The sequence below is a fragment of the Saccopteryx bilineata genome, chromosome 5, assembly GCF_036850765.1.
Source record: "Saccopteryx bilineata isolate mSacBil1 chromosome 5, mSacBil1_pri_phased_curated, whole genome shotgun sequence".
Taxonomy (NCBI): Eukaryota; Metazoa; Chordata; class Mammalia; order Chiroptera; family Emballonuridae; genus Saccopteryx; species Saccopteryx bilineata.
In genome coordinates, this window is record NC_089494.1 from 255,183,856 (window position 1) to 255,207,416 (window position 23,561).

Below are 23,561 nucleotides of genomic sequence, written 5' to 3' on the forward strand. Positions count from 1 at the left end.
AAATCTGACTGTATGAATTTTAATTGTTCAGTTAACGTGTTTCTAGGTTGTAATTTGTAGTAAAGCACTTCAATGCTTTTGCACTTAAATTTACAACACTGTTGGTGTGTGATTGATTTACTCATTCAGTAAAAGAAAAACAAGAAAAGCAAAGAAAAAACTGACTACACTGACTAATTTATTCTAGGAAGCAGTTCTCTTAATATTAAGTATTAGAGTGACTTTCTTAAACTATTTCAACAACAAAACTTGAAATGGGCAATATGGATAGTAACATACAAAAAATAAGCAAGGTGTTTTGGTTTATAAGTCAAACAGAAAAAGGTTAGGAATATTTTTAGCATTAAAAACAAAGGAGCTATGAAAGATACTATCTTTGATATTTTATATAATCACTTGGGCATAAATTCTAGAATGGAGACTTATGTGTATTTTAATATTATTTATATTAGGTTTTCTTTGAGATTTTAACATGCAAGAAATATGGAAAAGAAAAAATTTAAAGTCAAATAAGCATATTGTGGCGTTGTATAAATTGAGAACTTAGTATCTAATATCTGAACCTAATCTAAGATCTAATTAGGAACTTTATTAAGGTATTCTTCATATAACGTTTGATGGAAATTACTAGCCTCTGTGGTACTTTTTAATTTCATTATTAGAAGTGATAAACTGAAAAGAAACTTTAAAATACAGGTTTCCTTAGAATGTCAGAAGAGAAATACAAAAATCTTGTGGTAGATTTCAGAATAGTTAATACTAGTCCTTAGTTTTTATTATTTCTATGTTTTACGTGACTTTACTAACAGAAAAAAAGCATTTGAGCACTTCAGGAACTGTTATGAAACCATGTTAATTTTTAAAATACAGTGCAATATATTTTTCTGAGAAGCATATAAAAATCTCTGTTTAGTCACAGATACATATGTTTATCAAATCTAATCTTTTGGGGTTTTCTTTTACTTATGTGAAAATTATAATTTTTAATTTGCTGGAAAAAGATATCTTTGTATTTGATATTGAACATTTCTTCCTGCCTTTGTTCCCTACATATATTTTTTGAATTACCTAGTATTGAATCTTGGGAGGAGTTAATTCCATCATTTACACTCCCAACCATGATGAAAGAGGCAAACACTTATTTCCAAAAGGAAAAGTTACTGAGGTCATCTGTCTAGAGGTGGCAGTGGACTTAAATTAGATATAGAATTTCCTATCTCTCCTCACTTTGATGACTATTTCAAATCACATGCTAGTTTTAATCAAGTAGCGGTTGAATCTCAGAGTTGTTTTTTTTTTTCTAGAAAAATTTTGTTCTTATGTTCAAAATTTGCTTTGGTATTTTTCCTATTCAAATAATTTTTATAAAATGTAGATAAAATATTGCGTATTTATCTGTGACACAAATTATGCCATGTTTAGGGAACAAAATAAATTTCACTTCTCATTTTAAAAGGAAAATTCTCTAATTTTTAATATACACGAACATAATCTTTTACTAAAGAAAATGCATTCTTCAGTAGCAGTTCATTTTCAGCATATCCCCATCCGAACCCTAAATTCTACAAACTAAGAGCTGCTAGCAATAACAACAAACATAAGAAGTCACAAGGGGGAGGCTTTTCATGTCCAGAGTTTGGTGATATGTTTCATTTAAATGGATACTTTTCTGAAACAGAATTCTTGTATATATTTTATTCTTCTTACTGCTGGTAGTTGGATTATAAAAATTTTTTTGTAGACTTCTACATTGATTGCTAAGTATAATGAGTCGTAGTTAAAATTAGATGTACATTAGTTTCTGCAGTGGACATTTTCCAGCATTTGAAATTAAATAATTAGGTAAGTAATGCCTTTAGTTTCAATGTAATTACTTTAGTATTTAAAATCAATTAAAAATGGATTTCACTTTTAAATAGCTTTTATATTTTCTTACTAGGTTAAAATGCCTGCAGCTTAAACTTAGAAAAGACATTTTGTTATTTATATGAAATCTAAATCCCTTAAATTTTCCTGTAATTATGCAAAGCTTTTATTAATAATTTTATTTTCATTACCTTGAAAAAAAATATTTTAAATAAAGATAAGAGATTTTTCTCATACATCTTACTTTTCTTATTTGCACTATTACAGACTCATAATTATCAAAATAGCTTGTAAAATGTCTACTTGACAAAACATTTAACTTCTGGTGAAGCACTTTTCATTAAACATTAATAGTCTGTAAATATAATTATATCTATAATCATCAGCTTTTATATCACAAAACTAGGGCTTTGTGTTGACTCTTATATTTGTCATAGGAAATTGTCATCAGTGCTTCATTATATTTTGGCCAAACAATAAACAAGATACCATTATTGCAGCTCTGTAGAAATTAGGAGTCCAGCAATACCAAAATTACTTTTGTTCAAACTCTGTTAAAATGATAACTCCTTATAATATTCGGTATTTTTACTGTAATTCATTTTTTGTTTGATTTTTATTTTTAGTTCAACTGTTGATGCAAAATCAGAGGAAGCTCCTAAAATGGAAAAAGGAAAATCAGCATTAAGCAAAGTTTTGGAATCTTTGTGCACACATCACCAGCAACAAGTTTTGGCTATGTTGAAATTTCTAGTGCAAGAGCAGAATGCTGCTTCCCTTTGCTGTTGTCCTACACCACATACTGTGTCTCCAGAATCGCAAAAGCCCCTAAGTGAGGATGATTTACATGCTCTGCTCTGTAATTGTGAATATAGGCTGGCAGAAAGAGGGTATTTACAAAATGACAGACAAAGCCCTGCTTTTGTGCCTCTGCCAGCCTGTATCAAAGATTTACATTGTTTGTCTTGCCATACTGTAACTGTTGAGCACATTAAGACAGTAGTGAATAGAGGAATTGCAAACAGTTATACTTCTCACAGGTGCTGTCCTGGACTCTTTCCACATGTTCACACCACAAAGCCGGCCTTTCATACTACTCCGCCCAGGGAAGGACGTGGTGATGTTCCAGCCAGCCTTGAGGATATCTGTAGATCTCGAAGTCCCTCCCCCCCACCATTATCACCTGTACAGACCGAAGGATTTGAAAAATTGAAAGATGTCATCTCAGAGCTCTCAGCCTTAGAAAATAACAGACTTGAAACAAACATTACCCAACCTCCGTTTCTCATGCCAGCAGAAATGAGCAGTGACAGTGGTGCTCACGAAGGTAAAACCTGGGAGACTGCAGCGTCCAGTCGCTCGGACTCTTTGCTCTTGGAAGGCAGCAAGAATTGTGCTACAAATCATGAAAAAGGTGAAACTACTGTAATTTTTCAAGATTTAATGGACCGTATTAATGAAAAATTAAAGTCAATAGAAACTACAGATGTGACAAACCTTATAAAATTATCTAGCAGTGATTGTAATACAGATAATGATTTAAAATTAAGAGACCTAATAACCTCCCTCTTGCATAATGCAAAGGCCAGTGATTACAGTTTTATGGAATTACTGAGTCAACATGATAAAAAGGTAGAAAATAAAATTATTCAGACAAGATTTCGAAAGCGTCAAGAAACATTATTTGCAATGCACAGTTCTCCTGATTCACCCATGTTTAGAAGGCAGTCTTTACAGATAAAAAGAGAACTTGCTAGTCTTGATGAAAACTTTCTAAGAAAAAAATGCAGTGAAAAAATTTCGAAGAAATTGATATGCAATGATGTGATATTTTCAACGGAGAAAGAAGAATTCTATCATTACCAAGGGCCGTCTGTACAAAATCCCAGGGGTCTTCAGGACCGCGATCATGCAGAAACACCCTTTCCACCAGATTACGCATTACAGACATTGCAACTACCTCTTCAACATTTAGGAACTAACTTGGCTTTTGACACATTTTCAGAGAACTTTAAAACAACTATCCCTGAGAAAATGAGCAGAAGAAATCCACAGGAGAAATCTGCAGCTGGAAACATTTCTTTGCAAAATCATAAGGAGAATTCAGAGTTAGAGAATACTCAGACTCCTTTAAAATGTGGTGTTCCTGGGCTTTTGAACAGAGCCAAACGAAATATTGTGCCCCCAGGGTGGTATTCTATCTATGTAACAAATAATTATGTTTTCAAAAAGTCCCCGAAGGCCAAAAAAGTGTCTGAACCTACGAAAAAAAAAGATCATGTGAAAAATATTCAAATTGAAAGCCCACACAATATAGATCTAAGCAAAATTGCAATGAATTCTAATTTACAGGTTGTTGTGGAGCGTTTGGAAGATACAATAAATATAGCCAAGAAGTCTTGGAATAATCAGTCATTATCAGAAGGGTATAAAGCATCCAAGATATTGAAAGAAATTGATGGTCAAGATCAAAATGCTGGTAGAAATATGACTCTTACTGTAAGTAGAATGACATGTGAAGAACAGAGTATTTCAAAATCTGTAGTAGCATCCAGCAGTATCAAAAGCAATCATATGCCTGCAATAGATTTGAATAACAAAAGGCTTGATCATCTGAAAAAGCCATCTTTTTTAGATATGGGTAGCTTGATTTCCACTGTTGAGAATGTACCAACAAAATATGGAGCCACTGAAAGCTCTTCATCCTACTATTCTAGTCCTATCAAACTTATGTTTTTATCTGAGGTTAAAAGCAGTGAAGGAGTCAAATATACTTTAACCTCAGTCAGTAATTCTAAATCAAACAATGATTTTTCTTCCGAAAAACATCCAAACTATCATGTTATTGAAAAAAAAACAGAGACAAATCAGGATATTCCAAGTGATAACTTTGAAAATTTTACTTCTAATCTTAACGATAGTGACACTCTTCAAAGAGAACTAAACAAATTTAATTGTGCAAAAGAAACTGTAGACTCTTCTGCAATGTTTATCGATGATACAAATAGTAATAAACCACAAGAAGAACCTAAGGAAAATTTAAGCAGTGCAGTTGATTCATCATTTAAAAGAAAACCAGGTAGACCCAAAAAAATAGGTCCCCAGGTTGTGAAACAGATTAAGCGACCAATTGGGAGACCACCAAAACCAAAAACAGATCAAACGGACATCACCATTTGCCAAAATGAGTCTGTTAGTGCTGAAAAGAAAAGCCCAGAATCTGTCCTATCAGAAGTGAAAGAAGGTATTTATAAGAAGAGTATCACAGTAACTGTTATTTATGGAAGGTCAAGAAGAACTAAAAGGCATGTGTCCGAAGGAAGTGTAAACATAAGCAATGTTACGCCTTTAAACAATAAGGTTGCTGATTTTCCAACTGAATGTAATAGTCTAAGAAATATCAGAGAGTATGAACTTGACTCGGGTGAAAGAATAAGTACTGTTTCTAGTTTAACTACTGAGAGCGAGATCTTGGGATATGGCTTTGAATATGTTAGACCTATCAAGAACAAGTCTGTGATACCTCAACCTTCCAAGAACATTATTCGGCCAAATCAGAAGCCTTTGGCAATAATGAGGAAGCCTGGTAGACCTGCCAAAGTAAAAATCTCTGGAATCTCTGTAACTGTTAATAGAATTTCACCTCAGGTGAGAGAAGTGAGTATTAGCAGCTGCTTGCCTCCTTTAGAACAAGAGAAGATATTAGAAAAATGTCTGCTGGAAGAAACGTATGCTCCCCAGTCCAGTAAGATGGATACAAGGCACACGGACGCTGGCGTACTTCAGAATGGATCAGATAGTATGGTTGCTGCTATGCCTTTGAGACATTCTATCAGGGACAGAAAACCATCTCTGCATTTCCTACATTCATTAGCATCTTCTAGCTCACTTATTTATAGAAATACTCTGCTCCGTAAATCATACAAACTCCATTTGCAGAAAGGTAAAAGTCAGAACGAAAAACATAGCCAGTCAAGGATAAAAATAGCTTCCAAAGGGACACCAGGAGCTAGAAATTCAAGGAATGCAAAGAAGTGTTTGGAAAGTAACAAATTAAGACCCGTCTCTGAAGTATCCTTGGAACCTATCATTTCATCCAACCCTTTGCTCAGGTGGTGGGCTGCCTCTGCTTCAAACGATTCCTTATTAGAGGAATTAAACAATAGATTTGAGCAAATCACAAATGCTTGGGTGCAGGTGAGTGGAGACGAAGCTGAAAGTTGTGTCCATAAAAAAAGGGAACATGCTGAAAGTCATAATTTCGAAATAGCAAACCCTTTGGAAACCTGTCTTTTAGAACTTGAAGCTTCACCTGTAAAAATGCTTTTTCGGAAAAAATATGATTTGAATGAACTCTGTACCTGGTTTATGCAAACAACAGAAACACAGTCTCTTTCACTCGTTAGAAAAGCAAATGCTCGAAACCCTTTGGAAGTAATAAATACCAGAGGCATTAAATTCGGGACCAAATACTCGGACTTGAATACCAGCCCCTTCAGAAAGCACTTTAAAAAGTTTGCACTATCCTCTCCGTCAAAATCAGGGAAGTTGCATATACTGCAGAAAATGGTTAGCTCTCCGCTCTTAAATGTGAAAAGTAATTTAACACTAGGTAGGTTGAGAAGAACCGACTTTAAGAGGCTGCAGCATGAAAGGTGGAAGAGAGAGGCAAAGCTGCGGAGTCACGGAACAGTTGATTGGATCTCAAAAAGGAGGGACGTGCGGTTCTTCTGCCAGAACCAGTTTTTCAATGAGGGGGAGCAAAATGCCGACGTCCCACTCCCAGGAAAAAACACAGTAGATAATCAGTTTCTCTTGCCACCCGAGGTCAGAGATGATGTTTTGCAGCAGAGGGTGGCAGAGTCTGACTGTAAAACGCATGCTAGTTTAGAGAATAAATTCAAGTCAGAAGCAAAAGAAAATGGATCAAATTGCAGCCAAAAAGATTTTGAAAATGGACCAAGATTAGGAAATGTATGTACAAATAACTGGAGGTCAAAAACCTTAAAAGACTGTAGAATATTTTTGAGAAAAATCAACTATCTTGAACACAGAAATACATTTAAGCTAAATACAATCATTTACTCTCCTGACTCAGTTGACAGCGGAAGTAATCCTCATACTCGTGTGGAAGAATCAAAGCGTTTTACCTTAAGATCCCATTCTGCCAGGCGAAACTCGTTTCTAAAGCAATCTACAGAAATAGAAAATGACAAGGCAAATAGTCCTGCAGCCGATAAATTTCCTGGCCAACTTGACAATAGTAAATTAAGTAAATGTGTTAATTATGACAAGACTCCTGAGAGTTCTGAAGTTCTTGGCAAATTGAACAAAAGAAAAAGACCACCCTGGAAGACCACAGAAATGTCAACAAAAAGACATAAACGACACTCTTGCAACAGTGGACAAATGGCAAACTATTATTCAAAATCCCAAGTAGGTAAGTTTTTCTCTACTTCATGTTAAAGTTTCATTGTAGGTGCCTCGAGTAAAGCATAAGAGAATGGGTAGAAAAGAAACAGCTAATTTAATTTCCAAAATATTTGGACAACCTCATTTCTTGGCACCTAGTATGAAACTGATGGAATTTGGTGCTTCTGAGTGTACCTCAGTGCCGTTCCCCACATAGTATATGTCCAGGATTTCAAGCAAAATAAACTATATTTAATAGAGACACAGAAAGCCTCTAAACATAGGTCATTAATATAAAAGTTATATTACTGCTTTTGCATTTGATCTGATATAAAATATGAAAAACTGTGGGACAGATAAAAATACCCAAGTAACTGTCTAAAACTTAACTTACTGCACTACAGACTAATATAGAGTCATTGTCTGACAAGAACGTTGAGACCAGACTGTTTCCAAAGTCAAGACTATCTCAGTGCTGAATTGAAAAAGGCTATATAACACGTATTATAAACCTAGGGTATCAGTCTCACATTCACCATTAAGTTACTCTGCCCTTTGGGACTGCTTTGCGAACGAACCACTTTAATACTCTGCTTATTTAAAGTGTTAAGGAACAAGGTTTTGGGGCGGTTTTTTCAACAAATCAGCAAACTTGTTGAATAGTTTTTTTCAGATTAGACACTGAACTAGATCCCATGAATATAAAGATGAGGACTTCTTTCCAGAGATAAGTCATAGCCTCTCTAGGGAGAAAGCCGTATACAGGTAATTTTAAGGTAATGCAAACTGAAATTACTTGAGCAAGGAATTACATGCTTTCTCGGTTATACTAACCTGGCATTGGTGCCTTAGGAAGACTGTTAGCCTTGGAACCTAGCAAAAATAGGATATGAACCCTGTAGTTGCCAATGTAGCCAGTTCTGACTCTGCTTACTGATAAGTGCTAGACAATTCAAGATATGTAGGAGTGTAGTAGCGCATCTCCATTACTCCCAACATGAAAGAGACTCAGGTTACATTTGGGAATTTAATGATATTTTGTCATATGGTTGCATTGTGACATTGTATATTTTAAGGGATTTTTCTGGGGGTTGGGGAGGTATCGGTGGCTTTATTTTTACCTTTTAAAACTATTTTAAAAGCTGAAAATGTACTGTCAGGTCTTACATTAATATAATAAAAGCAGTACTTAAACTTGAATTTTAATTGGAAAGATTATTATGGCCCCCAAAATTCAATTATTTAACCAAGTAACTTTAAAATACCTATTTCAGTAATATCTAACATGCAGTGATTAGAATTATAACTTACATGCAATGATTAAAATTTTTAAATTAGAGTTTCCATTATGAAAGAAGAATCAAATCTAAAATTACACCCTTTGTTTCTTGCCTTCAGGAGTAACTAAAAGTAACATTATAACAAATAGTGTGTCAGGACAAAAAAGAGGAAAGCCTGATAGTGATTTTAAAAAGAAAAGTTTACAATTCACCCAAAATGCACACATTTTTCAAAGACTGGCATGAATGGAGAATAGAGGGTAGTGTTTCACTTTGAATTCTCTGCGCCATCCTCATCTCACGCTGTTCGAGCTTGCCGAAGGTGGTTCGAAGGTGGTTCGCGTGCACTCATCTCACAACAGAACTGTAGCTTGTCTTTTCAGCTTCTGAACCACCCTATCTTCCTGAGGTGCAAACATAAAACTTATTTTAATACGATTCTTCATCTCACTAAATCTGAGATTACCCTAGAAAAATAAAATGGAAGATGCCGAATCACGACTTTTCAAAATAATTTCTAAATTATTTTGTGATATCTAAAACAAATTTAGCATCATATTAAGAGTGGTGTTTACCTCTTCTCATTTTAAAAATTACTAGTACTAGTTCCTGTTCTGCTTAACATTTTATTTAACTTATACTGATAACTTTCCTTCTTTTTTTAACATTCTTTTTCTTTAATCAATCAAGGACATTTTTATAAAGTTGTATTTGAAATAGTATGTTATATTTATCTGATATATAAATGTTTCTTTAAGGTGTTTTTTTTTCTCATTATTCTTGGTATTTCATATTTCTTTTTACCTTTTTAGGAATTACCTAAAATTCATTATTAGTTTTATATGTTTTTCTTCTTCATAGAATAATTATTGACTGGGGACTTGAGAGACTTTTAACAATAGGACTTTTCTAGAAGGATTTCTAATGTAATGCATATAATGAATTATGGAATATCTATTGATGAAAAGTTTTGCTTCTACCACCAGTGTCTTATTTTTGTACATTTCCAAACTAACTGTGCAGATATAGTTTAATACATAGGTGTTTTAAGCTTTATAATTCTTGAGTACATTTGTACTGCTGTGTATCTGTAGATATGTAAAGAAGGAAGGAGAATTACAATTCTATTCTATTCTTAGATCAACAAATAGTTCATGAATGCCTACAACATGCTCTTAGGCACTGTAGAAGATTCAGAAATTCCCCTTTCCATTTAAGTGGGCAAACAAGACCTACATCTTTTACTTATCCAACAAACAGTATGTTATATGTTTTAGAGGGGATGGCATGTGTTTTAGGAGTAGAATAGTTAGAGCCATGGTTTGTGCTCTCACAGTACTTGTCATTTCATGTGGACAGTGAGTAGGCAACCCCAGTGGAAAGATGGGTGCAGTGACCAGGGGGAGGTAGTGCTAGGAGCACAGAAGAGGGAATGGAACCCAGGTGTGGAGAATTAGACAAGGATTCCTGGACGGTCACATCTCAGCTGAGATTTGAAGGGTGTCAAAGTAGTAGAAGTTGGGAGAGGAATATTTTAGGCAGAGCATACTGCATCTGGAAAACCAGTGACAAAAGAGAAGGTTTGTTTGGATCACTAAGGAATGTTGTCCAAATGGCTGAGTCATAAAACGAATTAGGATGGGGCCGGGGGTGGATGGAAAAATGGCAGAAGATAAAGCTACTGAGGGAAGCATAGCCCAAATTGGGGGTTCATGAGAAAAAGTGTTTTGAGCCCTAATAGTGACATTAATGAAGAAGAATAGCTATATCTGTGAAAGATACATGAAATAGAATCAACACATCTTAGACAGTAGAAGCATAAAGCATAACATCCAGGGTTTGGGCTTACACATCTGGATGATGACCCTCAGGGTGTTCAGTTTTAGACATAAGGAATTGGAGGTGAGATATCCAACGAAAGGGAAGCAATTAGTTAACATTGGTTTTTTGCTCAGGAAAGAGGGCTGAGCTAGAGATAAAGATCGAGGTGTCAGCAGTTCATTGAAGCGACTGGTGTGCAATGGGAAGAGCCTGGGCTCCCAGGGCTCCAGAGGTCACCGAGGAGAGAGTTGTGTACAGAGGAGGCTGATGAAAGTCGTCGGGAGGTGAGAGGAGGGTGTTGAAAAGGAAATGTGTTCTAACAGTGGAGGAAACAACAGTGTGAACTGCTGATGACAGGCAGTTCAGCCTTGACACTTTTCCGTGGAATGTAGCATGAGGTTACACTAGTGGTTCGGGAGAGCCGCTGTGTGGACTGAGGGAGCCAGAGACCTAGTGCAGGAAGAGGGGACGAAGGACACGAGCACAGAACACCGAGGGTTATGACAGGACAGGAGACAGGGAAGTAACGAAGGGGAAGCCCTGTTTAAGGCAGGTTTAAAAAAAAATGCTGAATGTCAGTGGGAAGAAGCCAGTGGGAAATGAAAGGCTGAGGATCCAAAACTGGACGGCAGACAGTGAGTGGCGTGAAGCCTCTGAGGGGACCGCTGGATGTTGCAGGGCGACATCAGTGAGGTTGACCTCGCCACAAGGGGCACTTCTCTCCTAAAACACGAGAAAAACGGGATATATACGAGGACGCAGAATTCATGAGCAGAATGTTGAGGATATTAGAGTCTATATTCTACGAATCAAGAGGTGATCCAAGGGCCTTGGCCAGGTCACTTGGTTACAGCAGCATCCCAATATGCCAAGGTTGCAGGTTCGATCCCCAGTCGGGCACACACAAGAATCAACCAATGAATGCAAAAATAAGTGAGACAACAAATCCATGTTTCTCTCCTTCCCTTCCTCTCTTTTTTCTTTCCTGACTCCCACTCTCTATCTCTCCCTCTCTCTCCCTCCTCCTTTTCTCTCTAAAATCAATCAATAAAAAAAAAACTTTAAATAAAAAAAGAGGTCATCTAAGATTTGTATGGTGGGTATTATTGATAATGTAGGTAAGGTTTAAAATACTGTCCCCAAAAATTGAACACTTTGTTATTTTATCTCTGGCCAGAGTGGAAGCATGGAGAATGTGGGCCCTTAGATTTGATAGCTATTGGGTTCACCAAGTGTGTATGACCAAAGGACAAAGAGGTCAAGCCAAGAGTTCACTCTGCATAGTGAGACACTGGATGACCCAGGTGGAATTCCAGGGAGTCTTTTCTGATGGTAGCACCCAGTACAGGCTCGAGAGGGAGAGCAAAGGGGGCTGAGTGAAGGGCTCGTTTACAAGCGGTGATTTTTGGGGTGATAACGGAGTGTGACTGTTGAAAATAATAGCATTTTAATATCAATATCTTTTGAGTTTCCAAAGCAAATATGTGCCTTTTCCTAATGATATATATCTGGATATAAATAAACTGGCTTTGGACACTTCTGAAGAAATTTTAAAACCAGAATAACCGCATGTGGACTTAAAGCTACTAAATTCATAGTTCTCATCCTAAAATGTTACGTTTTCCTGTAAAAATTCTAAATTCAAGCTGACACTTTGAATTGGATTCTGAGATGACTAAAAAATGTTCAGTTTGTTAAGCTTCTCCTATTTTGTCATCTCTCTTCAAAAATGACTGATTATACATTTTTCTCCCATTCTGAATGCTGGTTTTCACACTGGTCTGTAACTGATGAGTGACTTTTAATTAACAGTGTATTCCTCAACAGCCTGAACCCCGACTAACCATGCATCCTCTGGTCCTGCTGATGAACACTCTACCACGTGTTCTGGGTTCTAACTCAAGATGTTCTTCTAAATTTGAGTGGTTGAAGCAACCTTGGACACAGAATAGCTTTAAACATTTGGAAATAAAATTAAAGTTCAGAGTTTCTTCCTGTGCCATTATTCAGCATTATTATTTAATGGAAAAACTATGATGCTAGAATAGGTGATTTTCTAAATTTCATTTTGATGAGAAAAAAAAAAAGTTTCCAAGTAATTCACTGGTACCCTAATCTAGTTTGCTACACAAGTGTTCCAAAGATGTATTCTGAGAAACAAACACTCATTCCCCAAGGCAGTCTGTGTGCCGAGCATCCCAGGGTGTAATAACGCTGAGACATGCTCAGTCCTCCTCCCGTGTTTATCCTCCTCCAGCGTGCCTGTTAGCATGTCAAACTGTACTCCCCGACTGTATAAGTGACACCTTTTTGTATTCCGCTGAACAGTCTGGAGAACATCATTGGGAAGCGTGCCCTACATAGTTTTCTACTCAGGTTTCTATTTTACTGTGATATTTCCAGGAAGAATGCAGTGACTGTAAAAATATGTTCATTTATATACTGTATTTGTCCTTGTATATAAAATAAGGTAAAGTCATCAAAATTGTAAGTGCTTTATTAAGATTCACTATTAAAAGAACACTGTGGTAAATATCTATGAGCCAAAGATGGTCACGTTCTGATCAGCCCATTTTGTAAGTGTTAGGTTTATTTCATGCTGAGTGAAGAAAGGCAGATTCATTGACATTTCACTTTATGTGGGCTTCATATTATCTTTGCTAACTGCAAATGCCTTAAGTAAAACTGTTAAAACTTTGACTCAGTTATTTCAAGTATTTTAATGAAGTCAGGAATTTTAAAAAATTACTGTTGACTATTTCACTTTTTCCCTATCAGGAACTGAGTAAAGAGGTTTTTTTAGGTGTTAGAGCTTCTGACTTGCCATAATACTGACTAAAATATAAATCAGCAACTTGGATAAGCCCTCGTCTTGATATATTTTTAGGCATTCTCCTTGAATATTTTGTATCCCATTACTTTATCACCATTACTGAGTTTTTCAGGATATCCTGCTTCACTCTTGCCCCATATCTTTCATGGAAAACCATTCACTTTAATCAACAGATATCAGATACTTTTCCTTTTGTTCTACCAGGCACTGTGTTAGACCATCAGAGTCACAAAGGAATTCAGGGAACAGAGCAAAACAAAAAAACAAACAAATAAAAACATTTAGAGCTGCTTTACTTTACCAACATAAATTGAAGAAAGATAATTTGGTTGATTTTTCATACTAGTGGATATGGATTATAAAATTATTTTCAAACACTATGAATTCTCTAAGTCAGGAGTTGGCCCGTCTGGCCCACTGTGTCAGCCAAGTGCTGCTGGGGTCCCCCCACACTCTTTGCTGACATAGGTCCAATAGCCGGTCTTGCCGGCGGGACCTGGACTGAGTAGTCGAGCAGAGACCATACAGAGCCCACAGAGCTGACAGTGTTTACCTGGCCCTTTGTGGGAGATGTGTGCTGGCGCCTGTTTCTATTTCCATATGGAGTGGCTAGAAAAGAAATCATTAAATTTTTTTTTTAGTAGAGAATTACCCCAATTCCCAACACCCATGCCCTCCCTGCCATTCGGTGTGCTTCTGATGAGGAGTTTGGTTTTATCTCTGTGGGACAAGACTTGCCTTTATCCAGCAGGGTGACGCTGGGGGAGCCCTGAGTGCCAGTGTTACTGTTTTGTAAATCTTTATTCTCTCACCACAGCCTCCAGACCTGCTTTGTCTATATGAGGTAAGTCCGAGGGTCCCCCTTTCTTCCCTTAACCAGCTCCTGCCACCTGTTAGAGCCATGATGGCGAATCTTTTTATAAAAACCGCCCACTTTTGCAGTGCTGGTCAACCTGGTCCCTCCCGCCCACTAGTGGGCGGTCCAGCTTTCATGGTGGGCGGTAGCAGAGCAACCAAACAGCACCGTGATTGGCCCACCATGAAAGCTGGGCCGCCCACTAGTGGGCGGGAGGGACCAGGTTGACCAGCACTGCAAAAGTGGGCGATTTTTATAGAAAGGTTTGCCATCATGGTGTTAGAGGCTGGTCCCTGTATTTATCACCTTACTTCCTTCCTCAGGTGTTGTACCCCTTTTTTCTCTTGTTTCTTCCCTTAGGCATTCTAAATTCTTAAGTCGGCTCTGCTGGCTTCCACCTCACCCCTACACCCCATTTTCCTGGGCAGTGAACGGTTTTCTTTGTAATGGAGCTGAGTGAACTGTGATTACAATGTTGAGCCTACTGGATTCACCTATCATTTCATTACAAAAAAAAAAAAAATCCCCATAGCTATCCTGTCAGGTTTTGCTTGGGTTTTGTTTGTTTGTTTAATTTTAAACAAAACCTTGGCTGCTTTTTCCTCCCCTCAATTCCAATTCCAGGTATCCTGGAAAGTTCATTTGTTTGTGACATTGTGTCTCTGTTATATTAACATAGAGAGCTAGAATCTACAGACTCCTTTAATTTATTCTTTGAGAAATGTTTGTCTCCTGTGTGCCAGGCAGTGTGCTAGACAAGGAATTAACCAGAGACAGAACCAGGCATGGGACCTGCTCACAGAGTTCAGGTTTATTTGGAGAGGCAATCGTTGAGTAAATAATCACACAAATCTTAACAACTTCTTAATTGATAGGTGTTACAACGAGACTTCCTTATAGAAAGAATTTATAAGTCAGGGAAGTGAGGACTTTTCTGAGGAAATGGCCATTGGACTGAGCTCTGTCTGTTGAGTGAGAACTGACCAGGCCGAGTGGCAGAGAAGGGGGGGGGGGGCTTCCAGGAAGAAGAAACTGCATGTAAAAAAAACCCTCTAAGCCGTTGTATTCTTGGCAGGGAAAGGGGTAAAACCACTGGTATGTCTAGAGCCAAGAGAGAAAAGAAAGGAGGAGACTGTGTGATGAAGACTGAAGAGTAAGTAAAGGAAGCCTAGACCAGGCAGGTTCTCGTAAACCGTGGTTACGTACATTCAGTGGCTTCCGATGGCGCCTAAAATACAAACTTAAATTGGGAGTAGACGGGGAGGGTACAGGACATCATCAAATTCTCCTCTCTAAAAGATCAGACTGCATTGTGGGAAATGAATGGTGTAATGTGAGAGCTGAGGCATAGCCCTTATGATAGTCCAGGTGATAACTGTGCTACTTTAAAACTGGTTTAATCCCATCAGATTAGGGCCCTACCCTATGACCTCAATTCACCTTAAGTACCTCCTAAAGACCTTGTATCTCTTAGTATAGAGGGTTAGGGCTTCAACATGTAAATAAGGGAGAAACGCAGTTTGCTCCATAGTAAAGGAATGATTAATAGTTTTGAATGTTCTCAGGAAGGCAAAAAAGTTGAAAATTCAACATCATACATTAGATTTATAAATTCATTGGTGACCTTAGTCAGTGCTATTTTTGTGCAGTGAAGACCTAGAAGCCAGATTAGAGTAGGTTAAGGAATAAGAGATAAGAAAATGGTGATAGCAAGTATAGGGTAACTCATTAAACTAATCAACTCCAGACTTTGAACTTAAATGGATGAGTTCAAATTTGATGGCTTCGTACTTTAGAGCAGTGGTCCCCAACCTTTTTTGGGCCAAGGACCGGTTTAATGTCAGAAAATATTTTCACGGACCAGCCTTTAGGGTGGGACAGATAAATGTATCTATCACGTGACCAAGACAAGCATCAAGAGTGAGTCTTAGATGGATGTAACAGAGGGAATCTGTTCATTTTTTAAAAATAAAACATTGTTCAGACTTAAATAAAAATAAAACGGAAATAATGTAAGTTATTTATTCTTTCTCTGCGGACCGGTACCAGTCCGCGGCCCTGGGGGTTGGGAACACTGCTTTAGAGTAACCTTTGCAATTCCAAATCCCATACCAGAATTCAGTCTCTCCGTGCATGCAAGCTGACTTCCTTCTCCCTTTGAAAAGATGAATTTGTGTTTGTGAACCCAATCTAAAGAATACCCTTATGGTAGCTCTTCAAAACATCAGTCTGTCCCCTAACACTTTCTTTCCCTTGAGAAATTGGAAGATATGACTAGCAGCTCTTTACTTAATTAAATATGAGGAAACTTCATGCTCTAAATATGTAGCTCTCCTAGACAGTTATTACTGTACATCTTCAGGACTTGTTGAGTATTCTGAAGTATTAGATAAATGGGCATTAACCTGGAGAATCATGACAGAATTACAACCCAAGAGTTAGTATGCATGGTAGGGTCATAGATCACAGGCCCTGGAGACTTCCACTTATTAATTCTGTGACCTAGATAAGTCACTTTACTTCTTTGAGACTCAATGGGTGGTTATTAGAATTGAATGGGGTAATAATGTAAAAAAGGCTTTGGCATAGTGCCTGACATACAGCAACGGCTCCATATATATTTTCAGACCCGTCTTAATCACACTAAAATTTATTGTTTCCTGCACTTTGGCTAGCACACAGTGCATTGTCTGTATGACAGAAATGACCCCAATGCATCTCCAGGAATAAGTAAAACAAGTTGAAATTATTAGAGCTGGATTTATTTTATTTTATTTTTTTTCTTTTTTTTTTTTTTTTCATTTTCTCGAAGTTGGAAACAGGGAGGCAGTCAGACTCCCGCATGTGCCCGACCGGGATCCACCTGGCATGCCCACCAGGGGGTGATGTAGAGCTGGATTTTTAAAAAATTATTTTTGTTAGAATTATCAGTAACCATTCATTTAAATCGCAAATGATAACTGAACTTCCATAGCCAACAGAAGATTTCCATCTTTTATACTTTGTAAGTGCATGGATTCTGTAAACTTCTATTCATGTGGAACACAGAGGCAGGCTCCCTTTTCGGGTGGATGGAATCCCTGAAATACTAAAAATCGGCTTCGACGTCTAGATAATCATCTCAGCACCCCTCGCCCTTGCTCACTGTTCACCCACCACCTCGGTGCGATGAGTACCTCTCTTCCAGCTTCTTTCTTCTTTCACCAAAATATTCAGTGTTAGACTAAGCCTTCACGTTTGTGTGTAGCTCTGTGTGGTGTTTAGAGCATGTTAATGAGATCTCTTTAGGTCATCAGAAATGTATATGGTAAGCCAGGAAGATGTCATTTTTTCTTACAGATGGGAAATTAGGCTGAAGGAAGCTAAGGCTACTTATCCAAGGTCAATGAGACATTATTATTAGTGTCAGAATTAGAATCCAGGTCTTTGTGTTCTTTACTCTCAAGAACACTACTGCACACAGTATTACTGAGCTTCCAGTAGAACCCTGGATATGGAAATATGGAGCCACTTTTTCAGACAATTTAAATGCACCTGCTTCAGGTTTCTGATCATGATGTAAAGCAGAGAAAACATGAAATAAAATATTGATTAATTTGATGACAAAAAATTTAGAGTGGGTTCATGACAATCACCATAAGCAGATACAACTTATGGACTAGGCAGGTTAAGAAGGGGAATGGGATTGTAAAACACAGAACAAAGGATTAATCTTAACTGCATATTACAAGGAAAAGATCGTCAATGGCAAACACAGAAAAGGAAATTCAAATGGCTTCTAAGATGAAAATAAGCTTAACCTTCCTCATGGCAGAAGTGCAAATTGACAATAGCATGCCCTTTTCGGCTATCTTTTCCCCCCCAAATCCCTGTGTTTCATTGCATATTGGTAAGAGTGTGCAAGAAGACAAATATTTGCATGCACTGTTAGAGCGTCACTGTTAGAGCATAACATGGTGCATAGTCTATGATAGACATTGGGCAAATATGTATCAAAATTTGAAAAGCACCCTTTTACCCAGTTATCCTACTCCCTAGACATCAACTCTATAGATGCACCTGAACACATACAATAAGATTCAATACACTGATATTTTAAGCAAAAGATTGGAATATCCCCAAAGTCTATCAACTAAAGACCCAACAAATTATATTGACATATCCATAGAGTGGAATTCTACATACGTAGCTGTTAGAAGAATCAGGTATCCATTGTATACAGGTATGAGGCAATATGAACAAAAATGTATTTTTAAAGATTTTATTCACCGATTTTAGAAAGAGGAAAGAAAGGCAAGGGGGAGGAGTACATGCCTTGACCAGGCAAGCACAGGGTTTCGAGCCGGTTTCAGCATTCCAGGTTGATGCTTTATCCACTGCGCCACCACAGGTCAGGCCTGAAGAAGATATCTTTTTAATTTAAAATTTTTTGTTTTTTCAGTTGCAGTTGACATTTCGTATTATGTATTAGTTTCAGGTGTACAGCATAGTGGTTAGACAATCATATACTTTACAATGTGTTCCCCCTGACAATTCTAGTACCCATGTGGCACCATGCATAGTTATTACAGTATCATTGACTGTATTTCCTATGTTGTGAAAATATATGTATTTTTAAAGCAAGATACAGAATTGTATAGGAGGAATGAAGATAGTTGAAACGCAAATAAGAATATATGTCAATATAAAGACAAGAAATTGGTTAACTAGTTTCTCCCAGAAAAGGGACTAGGGAGCAGTGAGACTTCATTGTATAATATTTTGCAGTGATTTTCTAATTTTGCACACATAACAATTTTTAAAATATACAAAAGAATACATTGTTTAGAAAGTATGTCAAGAGAAGTTTAACAGTTATTAATCTCTCACTTCTTACCAATGTGTATGATTATACCACAAAGTCCTGACACTAAACCTAAATTAGTCAAAATTTTAGTTTCCAAATATAAAGGAATATTTGTTCAAAATTCTTTTAGTTTGCAAATTCTTTGTCTTCCTCAGGTTTCTATTCCAAAGTGCTTTCAAGTGGGTACTCAATAAAAGTGAAATAATTTGATGGTATAACAATGGAATTTAATAGTGCTCTGGTTAATACCAGATTAATTAGTGACCCAGGTTCGTATGTTAGTCCACATACACCTGGTTAGGATACTCTAAAAAGAAGTTTGTTTTTATATTTTCCTATACCTAAGTCCCTGTCTTCTTTAAAAAGGGGGTAGGGTTTCCTGCTAGCTCTGTTGTTCTCTCTGGCTAGCACTTCATGGGATAGCTGTGTTCTTCTATTATTAGTATTTTATACATCAGCATTGTCTAAACTTCGCACCCCAACTAGGTTTAAGTGTGTATTTGTGAAGTACGCGTGTCAACCTGTGCATTAGTACTAACATTGAGTGTTTTTCATCCCATGCACATGTATAATTTTGTGCATCCCTGGAGTTTGTGTGCCCAAATTTAGAGTACACTCTCTAGAAAAGTAAAAGAAACTGCCTTTACAGTATTGCAAAGAATACTGTAGTTATTAAAGTATTATTCGGTAATGATTATACCTTTGTCAATCAAATAACAAATGGAAAACAAGTTTTTTTGATCGTGATTTGTTGCTCCACACCATCATGTTTCTTCTTTGGATTTGGATATGTGATAGATCTGTCCACCAGGGGGCCTTGATTAATATATAGAATTGTATTCTCAGAGCCTTACAGTTTCTCAAGGAAGTGTGCATCAAACGTTTTTGTTTTGTTTTGTTTGTATTTTTCTTAAGTGAGCAGCAGGGAGGCAGAGAGACAGACTCCCACATGTGCCCAATGGGGATCCACCTGGCATGCTCACCAGGGGACGATGCTCTGCCCATCTGGGTCATTGCTCCCTTGCAACCAGAGCCATTCTAGAACCTGAGGCAGAGGCCATGGAGCCATCCTCAGCACCCGGACCACCTTGCTCCAATGGAGCATTGGCTGTTGTAAGGGAAGAGAGAGATAGAGAAAAAGGAGAGGGGGAAGGGTGGAGAAGTAGATGGGCGCCTCTCCTGTGTGCCCTGGCCGGGAATTGAACCCAGCACTTCCACACACTAGGCTGACGCTCTACCACTGAGCAAACTGGCCAGGACCATTTTTGTTTTGAGGACACAAATAATAAAAACATGAAGACTAGAGTCCTTGGAGAAAGGAAAAACATTACTACTTTATCTGAGCATTGCTTACTTGAAAAACCAAACTTGAGGTCCATGAAGGGTATAACGGCCTAATAGTAATCAATGTTAATATTTTTAGAAATCAGATAAGATTTTTGATATGAATGAAAATATTGTTTTGTATCTCTAATTTGTCACATATCTGCCATGACTTACTTTAAATGCAATCCTATTAGTCATATCTCTGTTTTGGCTTTTGAAGTGATTTACTCTTTAATGAGTACTCTTCTAACTAGCTGAGTTTGTCAGTTTGTTTCATATCCGTGAAAACTGTCATCCGGTGGAACTGGGATGGTTTGCCTGGGGAGAACTCGGGGAGAACATCCTGGCTGTTAAAATCCAGTCTAACAGGTTAAAGCTCCCTGGCTTGTTGAGTGGTCAGTCAGCCAGTTGGTTGAGGGTACAAGGGAGGGGTCAGGAAAATGCTACTGAAGTCTGGGTGCTGCTTCATTTACCACCTTCAACAAGTCACTGAAACTCTAGTTACACCACTCCTTTCCCCCTAATGGGATCATAGACCCCTGTGGCTGGGGAGAGCTGAGAAATGATGTCCAACCAAGCTAATCAACTAGATATCAAATAAGCTAGTGTATAGCAAGCTATTAGTCTATAAACATAAAGTTCACATCTGAAGATCTGAATTGACTGTCACTAAGGCTTGTGATTACATGTGCATTGCATGTTGTGTGGATTCTCAAGTTTCTGTGGGGAAATATTTTCATCAGAAGATCTAGTAGACAGGCATAAGGGAAAGAGTAAGGACTGTATCCAGTTCTGGCTCAGGGACTATAACCTCAGGCATACGTGTACTTAACTCTCCAGGACTCACTTTTGTCCTTTATTATGAGGTTAAGTATACTAACCTTGCTTACTTGTTAGGAAATTTAAATGAGATATAATACATGCGAATGTGCCTCGAACATAGCAGGCATTCACTAAAGGTTAGTTCCTTCTCATCTCAAAGTGGCTCTGATCCTTGATAGGTTAAAGGAAAAGTTACAAGGGGTGACTCCTGCCTGACCAGGCAGTGGCGAAGTGGATAGAGTATCAGACTGGGATGTGGAGGACCCAGGTTCGAAACCCCAAGGCCGCCAGCTTGAGCGCGGGCTCCTCTGGTTTGAGCAAAACTCACCAGCTTGCACCCAAGGTCGCTGGCTCGAGCAAGGAGTCACTCGGTCTGCTGTAGCTCCCTGGTCAAGGCACATATGGGAAATCAATCAATGAACAACTAAGGAGCCACAATGAAGAATTGATGTTTCTCATCTCTCTCTCTCTTCCTGTCTGTCTGTCCCTCACTCTCTGACTCTCTCTCTCTGCCACAAAAAGGGGGAGGGGTGATTCCTGTCAAATTCAGTTCTGATGTATTCTGATGAAAGCTGTATATATGAAAGCTGTATATGCAGTGAAGATTTTTTTATCCAGTCGTATCTGAGTGACCAACTTCTCAAGTATCTGGCTTACATATGTATTCAGTTCAATAAGGAGACAGGAGCAAAAAAAAAAAAAAAAAAATTGTACTTTAAGGATGATAAATGCTCTGTCCACTCTAATGTTGAGTGGTCTCAACAATAAAACGACTGAATTTTTTTTTACAAGGTTGATCATTCCTTTGAAATTGAAATAAAACTGAAATGCTTTACACTTTTTTTTCCAGCGTGCTACAAATGAAAACTGATGAGAAACTGAATTTGTCTGATGGGAACACAGCAAGTTGCCCTTTGAGCCCCATTAAGATGTGCCTTAATCGTCCCATTGAATGGAATCTGAATTTGACAGCAGCATCTCTAGCAAGCTGTACAGTTCATAACCAAAATCTCAAAAGTGAAGAGAAATAGATTGCAGTTCTTCTTGCACTATCCTTACTTTGTACGTCAATATTCTTTCTGAACAATAAGCATTTATCAATTGACCTTGAAATATTTCTAGTCCTGTGATTTGTCTTTATATTAAATCATAGCATTAATCACTTTGATAATATTCTTTGTATGTTTTTTACATGTTTTACATCAGACCTTGTGGAATTTTGCAGTACAGATGGATTTTCATGTTCCTCTTTTTAATGGTATTTTGTGAATTTTTTATGCCCTAAGTTTAAATACATAATTGTCCCCAGTTCTATTTCTGTGCACAAAGTTTTAATATATAACACATTACATGGTTTAGAAGGCTAGCGCTGTAAAGATTTGTGATGATGACCTGACATATGAACAGTTGTATTAACAGGTGGATACCAACTACCTCGAAGTAAATTGGTGAAAGACAAAGGTATCTCTTAGAAGTATATCTTTTTCAAAGTTATATATGTATAGAAAAATTGATCATAGCTTATCATCAAGTAGCATGTTTCCATTCATAGGAGAATTTGAGCTGATCGGTTTTCTTTCTCTGTACTTTTCAACTCTGCAAGTCTGGGCTGTAAGAACAGCGGCACAATTGCATGTGTACTCTTCAGCGAGCCTATGCCTCTTACAGACAAAAATACTGCCTGGGTTTCTGGAAGTTACCAGTTTTGAACGAAAAATGAATGGTAAATGGATTTACATCTATTGATTTTATTGTATGTTAGCCATTGTATTTTAAAGTGTAAAAGGGATTTTTTTTTTTTAACCAGGATATTCCCTACCTTTAACTCTTATAGTGCAAAAAGTATCACTTCCGCAATGGCTTGTGTGATGTGTCAGAAACTTGAATAGTAAGAATACTAAAGGTTTGGTGCTTAATTTATTTCTCCCAGCCAGATAAAGAAAGCTTGGACATGGTGGTCCATGTGAGTACGCAAGGACGTAGCTCCTTTCCTTTGGATAGCCTGCCTAGGAGGTAAATGGAATTTAGTTTGATGACATTTTAAGTCCTTATTTCTCCTTACCCCCTCCCCCCAAAATAATTTATTTTTAAAACAAGGATTTGAACAACAAAAAAAGACTTGCATAAAGAACTTGAAGCACAGGAAAAGACACAGAGCCAACAGAGTGAAATCATCTATTTTTCATTGTTTTATATCACCACCACATCTGCCTTTTCCTTTTGCTTATAATAAGCATTCTTACTTTGTAACTTTCGGACTCCTTTTATACTTCTAAGTTTTATACAGCACGTGTATATGTATGTAATATAGCGATTTGGTTCTAAAAAGCACAACAGTCGTTAACTTTAGCTCCATCTTAGAACATCACTTTGATAAATGGCCTCTCGTAAATAAAGCACAAGTATTAAAACATCCAATGTTAGGGCATTTCTAGTCTGATGAGTAAAGAGAAAAGGTAATTATTAGATGGATAAGAAAAGATGTATTGTTGGGTGTTG

At 37.4% G+C, this 23,561-nt stretch overlaps 1 protein-coding gene across 12 annotated transcripts in view; it reads left to right on the plus strand.

The window, feature by feature from the left end:
- LCORL (ligand dependent nuclear receptor corepressor like) overlaps window positions 1–22,235 on the plus strand; it is a 119,062-nt gene extending 96,827 nt beyond the window's left edge. For 7 of the 12 annotated variants that reach the window (XM_066232467.1, XM_066232472.1, XM_066232471.1 and 4 more), the window contains 2 exons: window positions 2,493–7,302; window positions 21,913–22,065. In XM_066232467.1, the coding sequence (XP_066088564.1) occupies window positions 2,493–7,302; window positions 21,913–21,933 (4,831 nt within the window). In that variant the 3' untranslated portion in view covers window positions 21,934–22,065. Of the gene's footprint in view, window positions 1–2,492; window positions 7,307–21,912 lie in introns of those variants that run through there. The other 5 variants (XM_066232477.1, XM_066232480.1, XM_066232468.1 and 2 more) reach the window with 4 other exon arrangements.
- The last annotated feature ends 1,326 nt before the right edge of the window (window positions 22,236–23,561 follow it).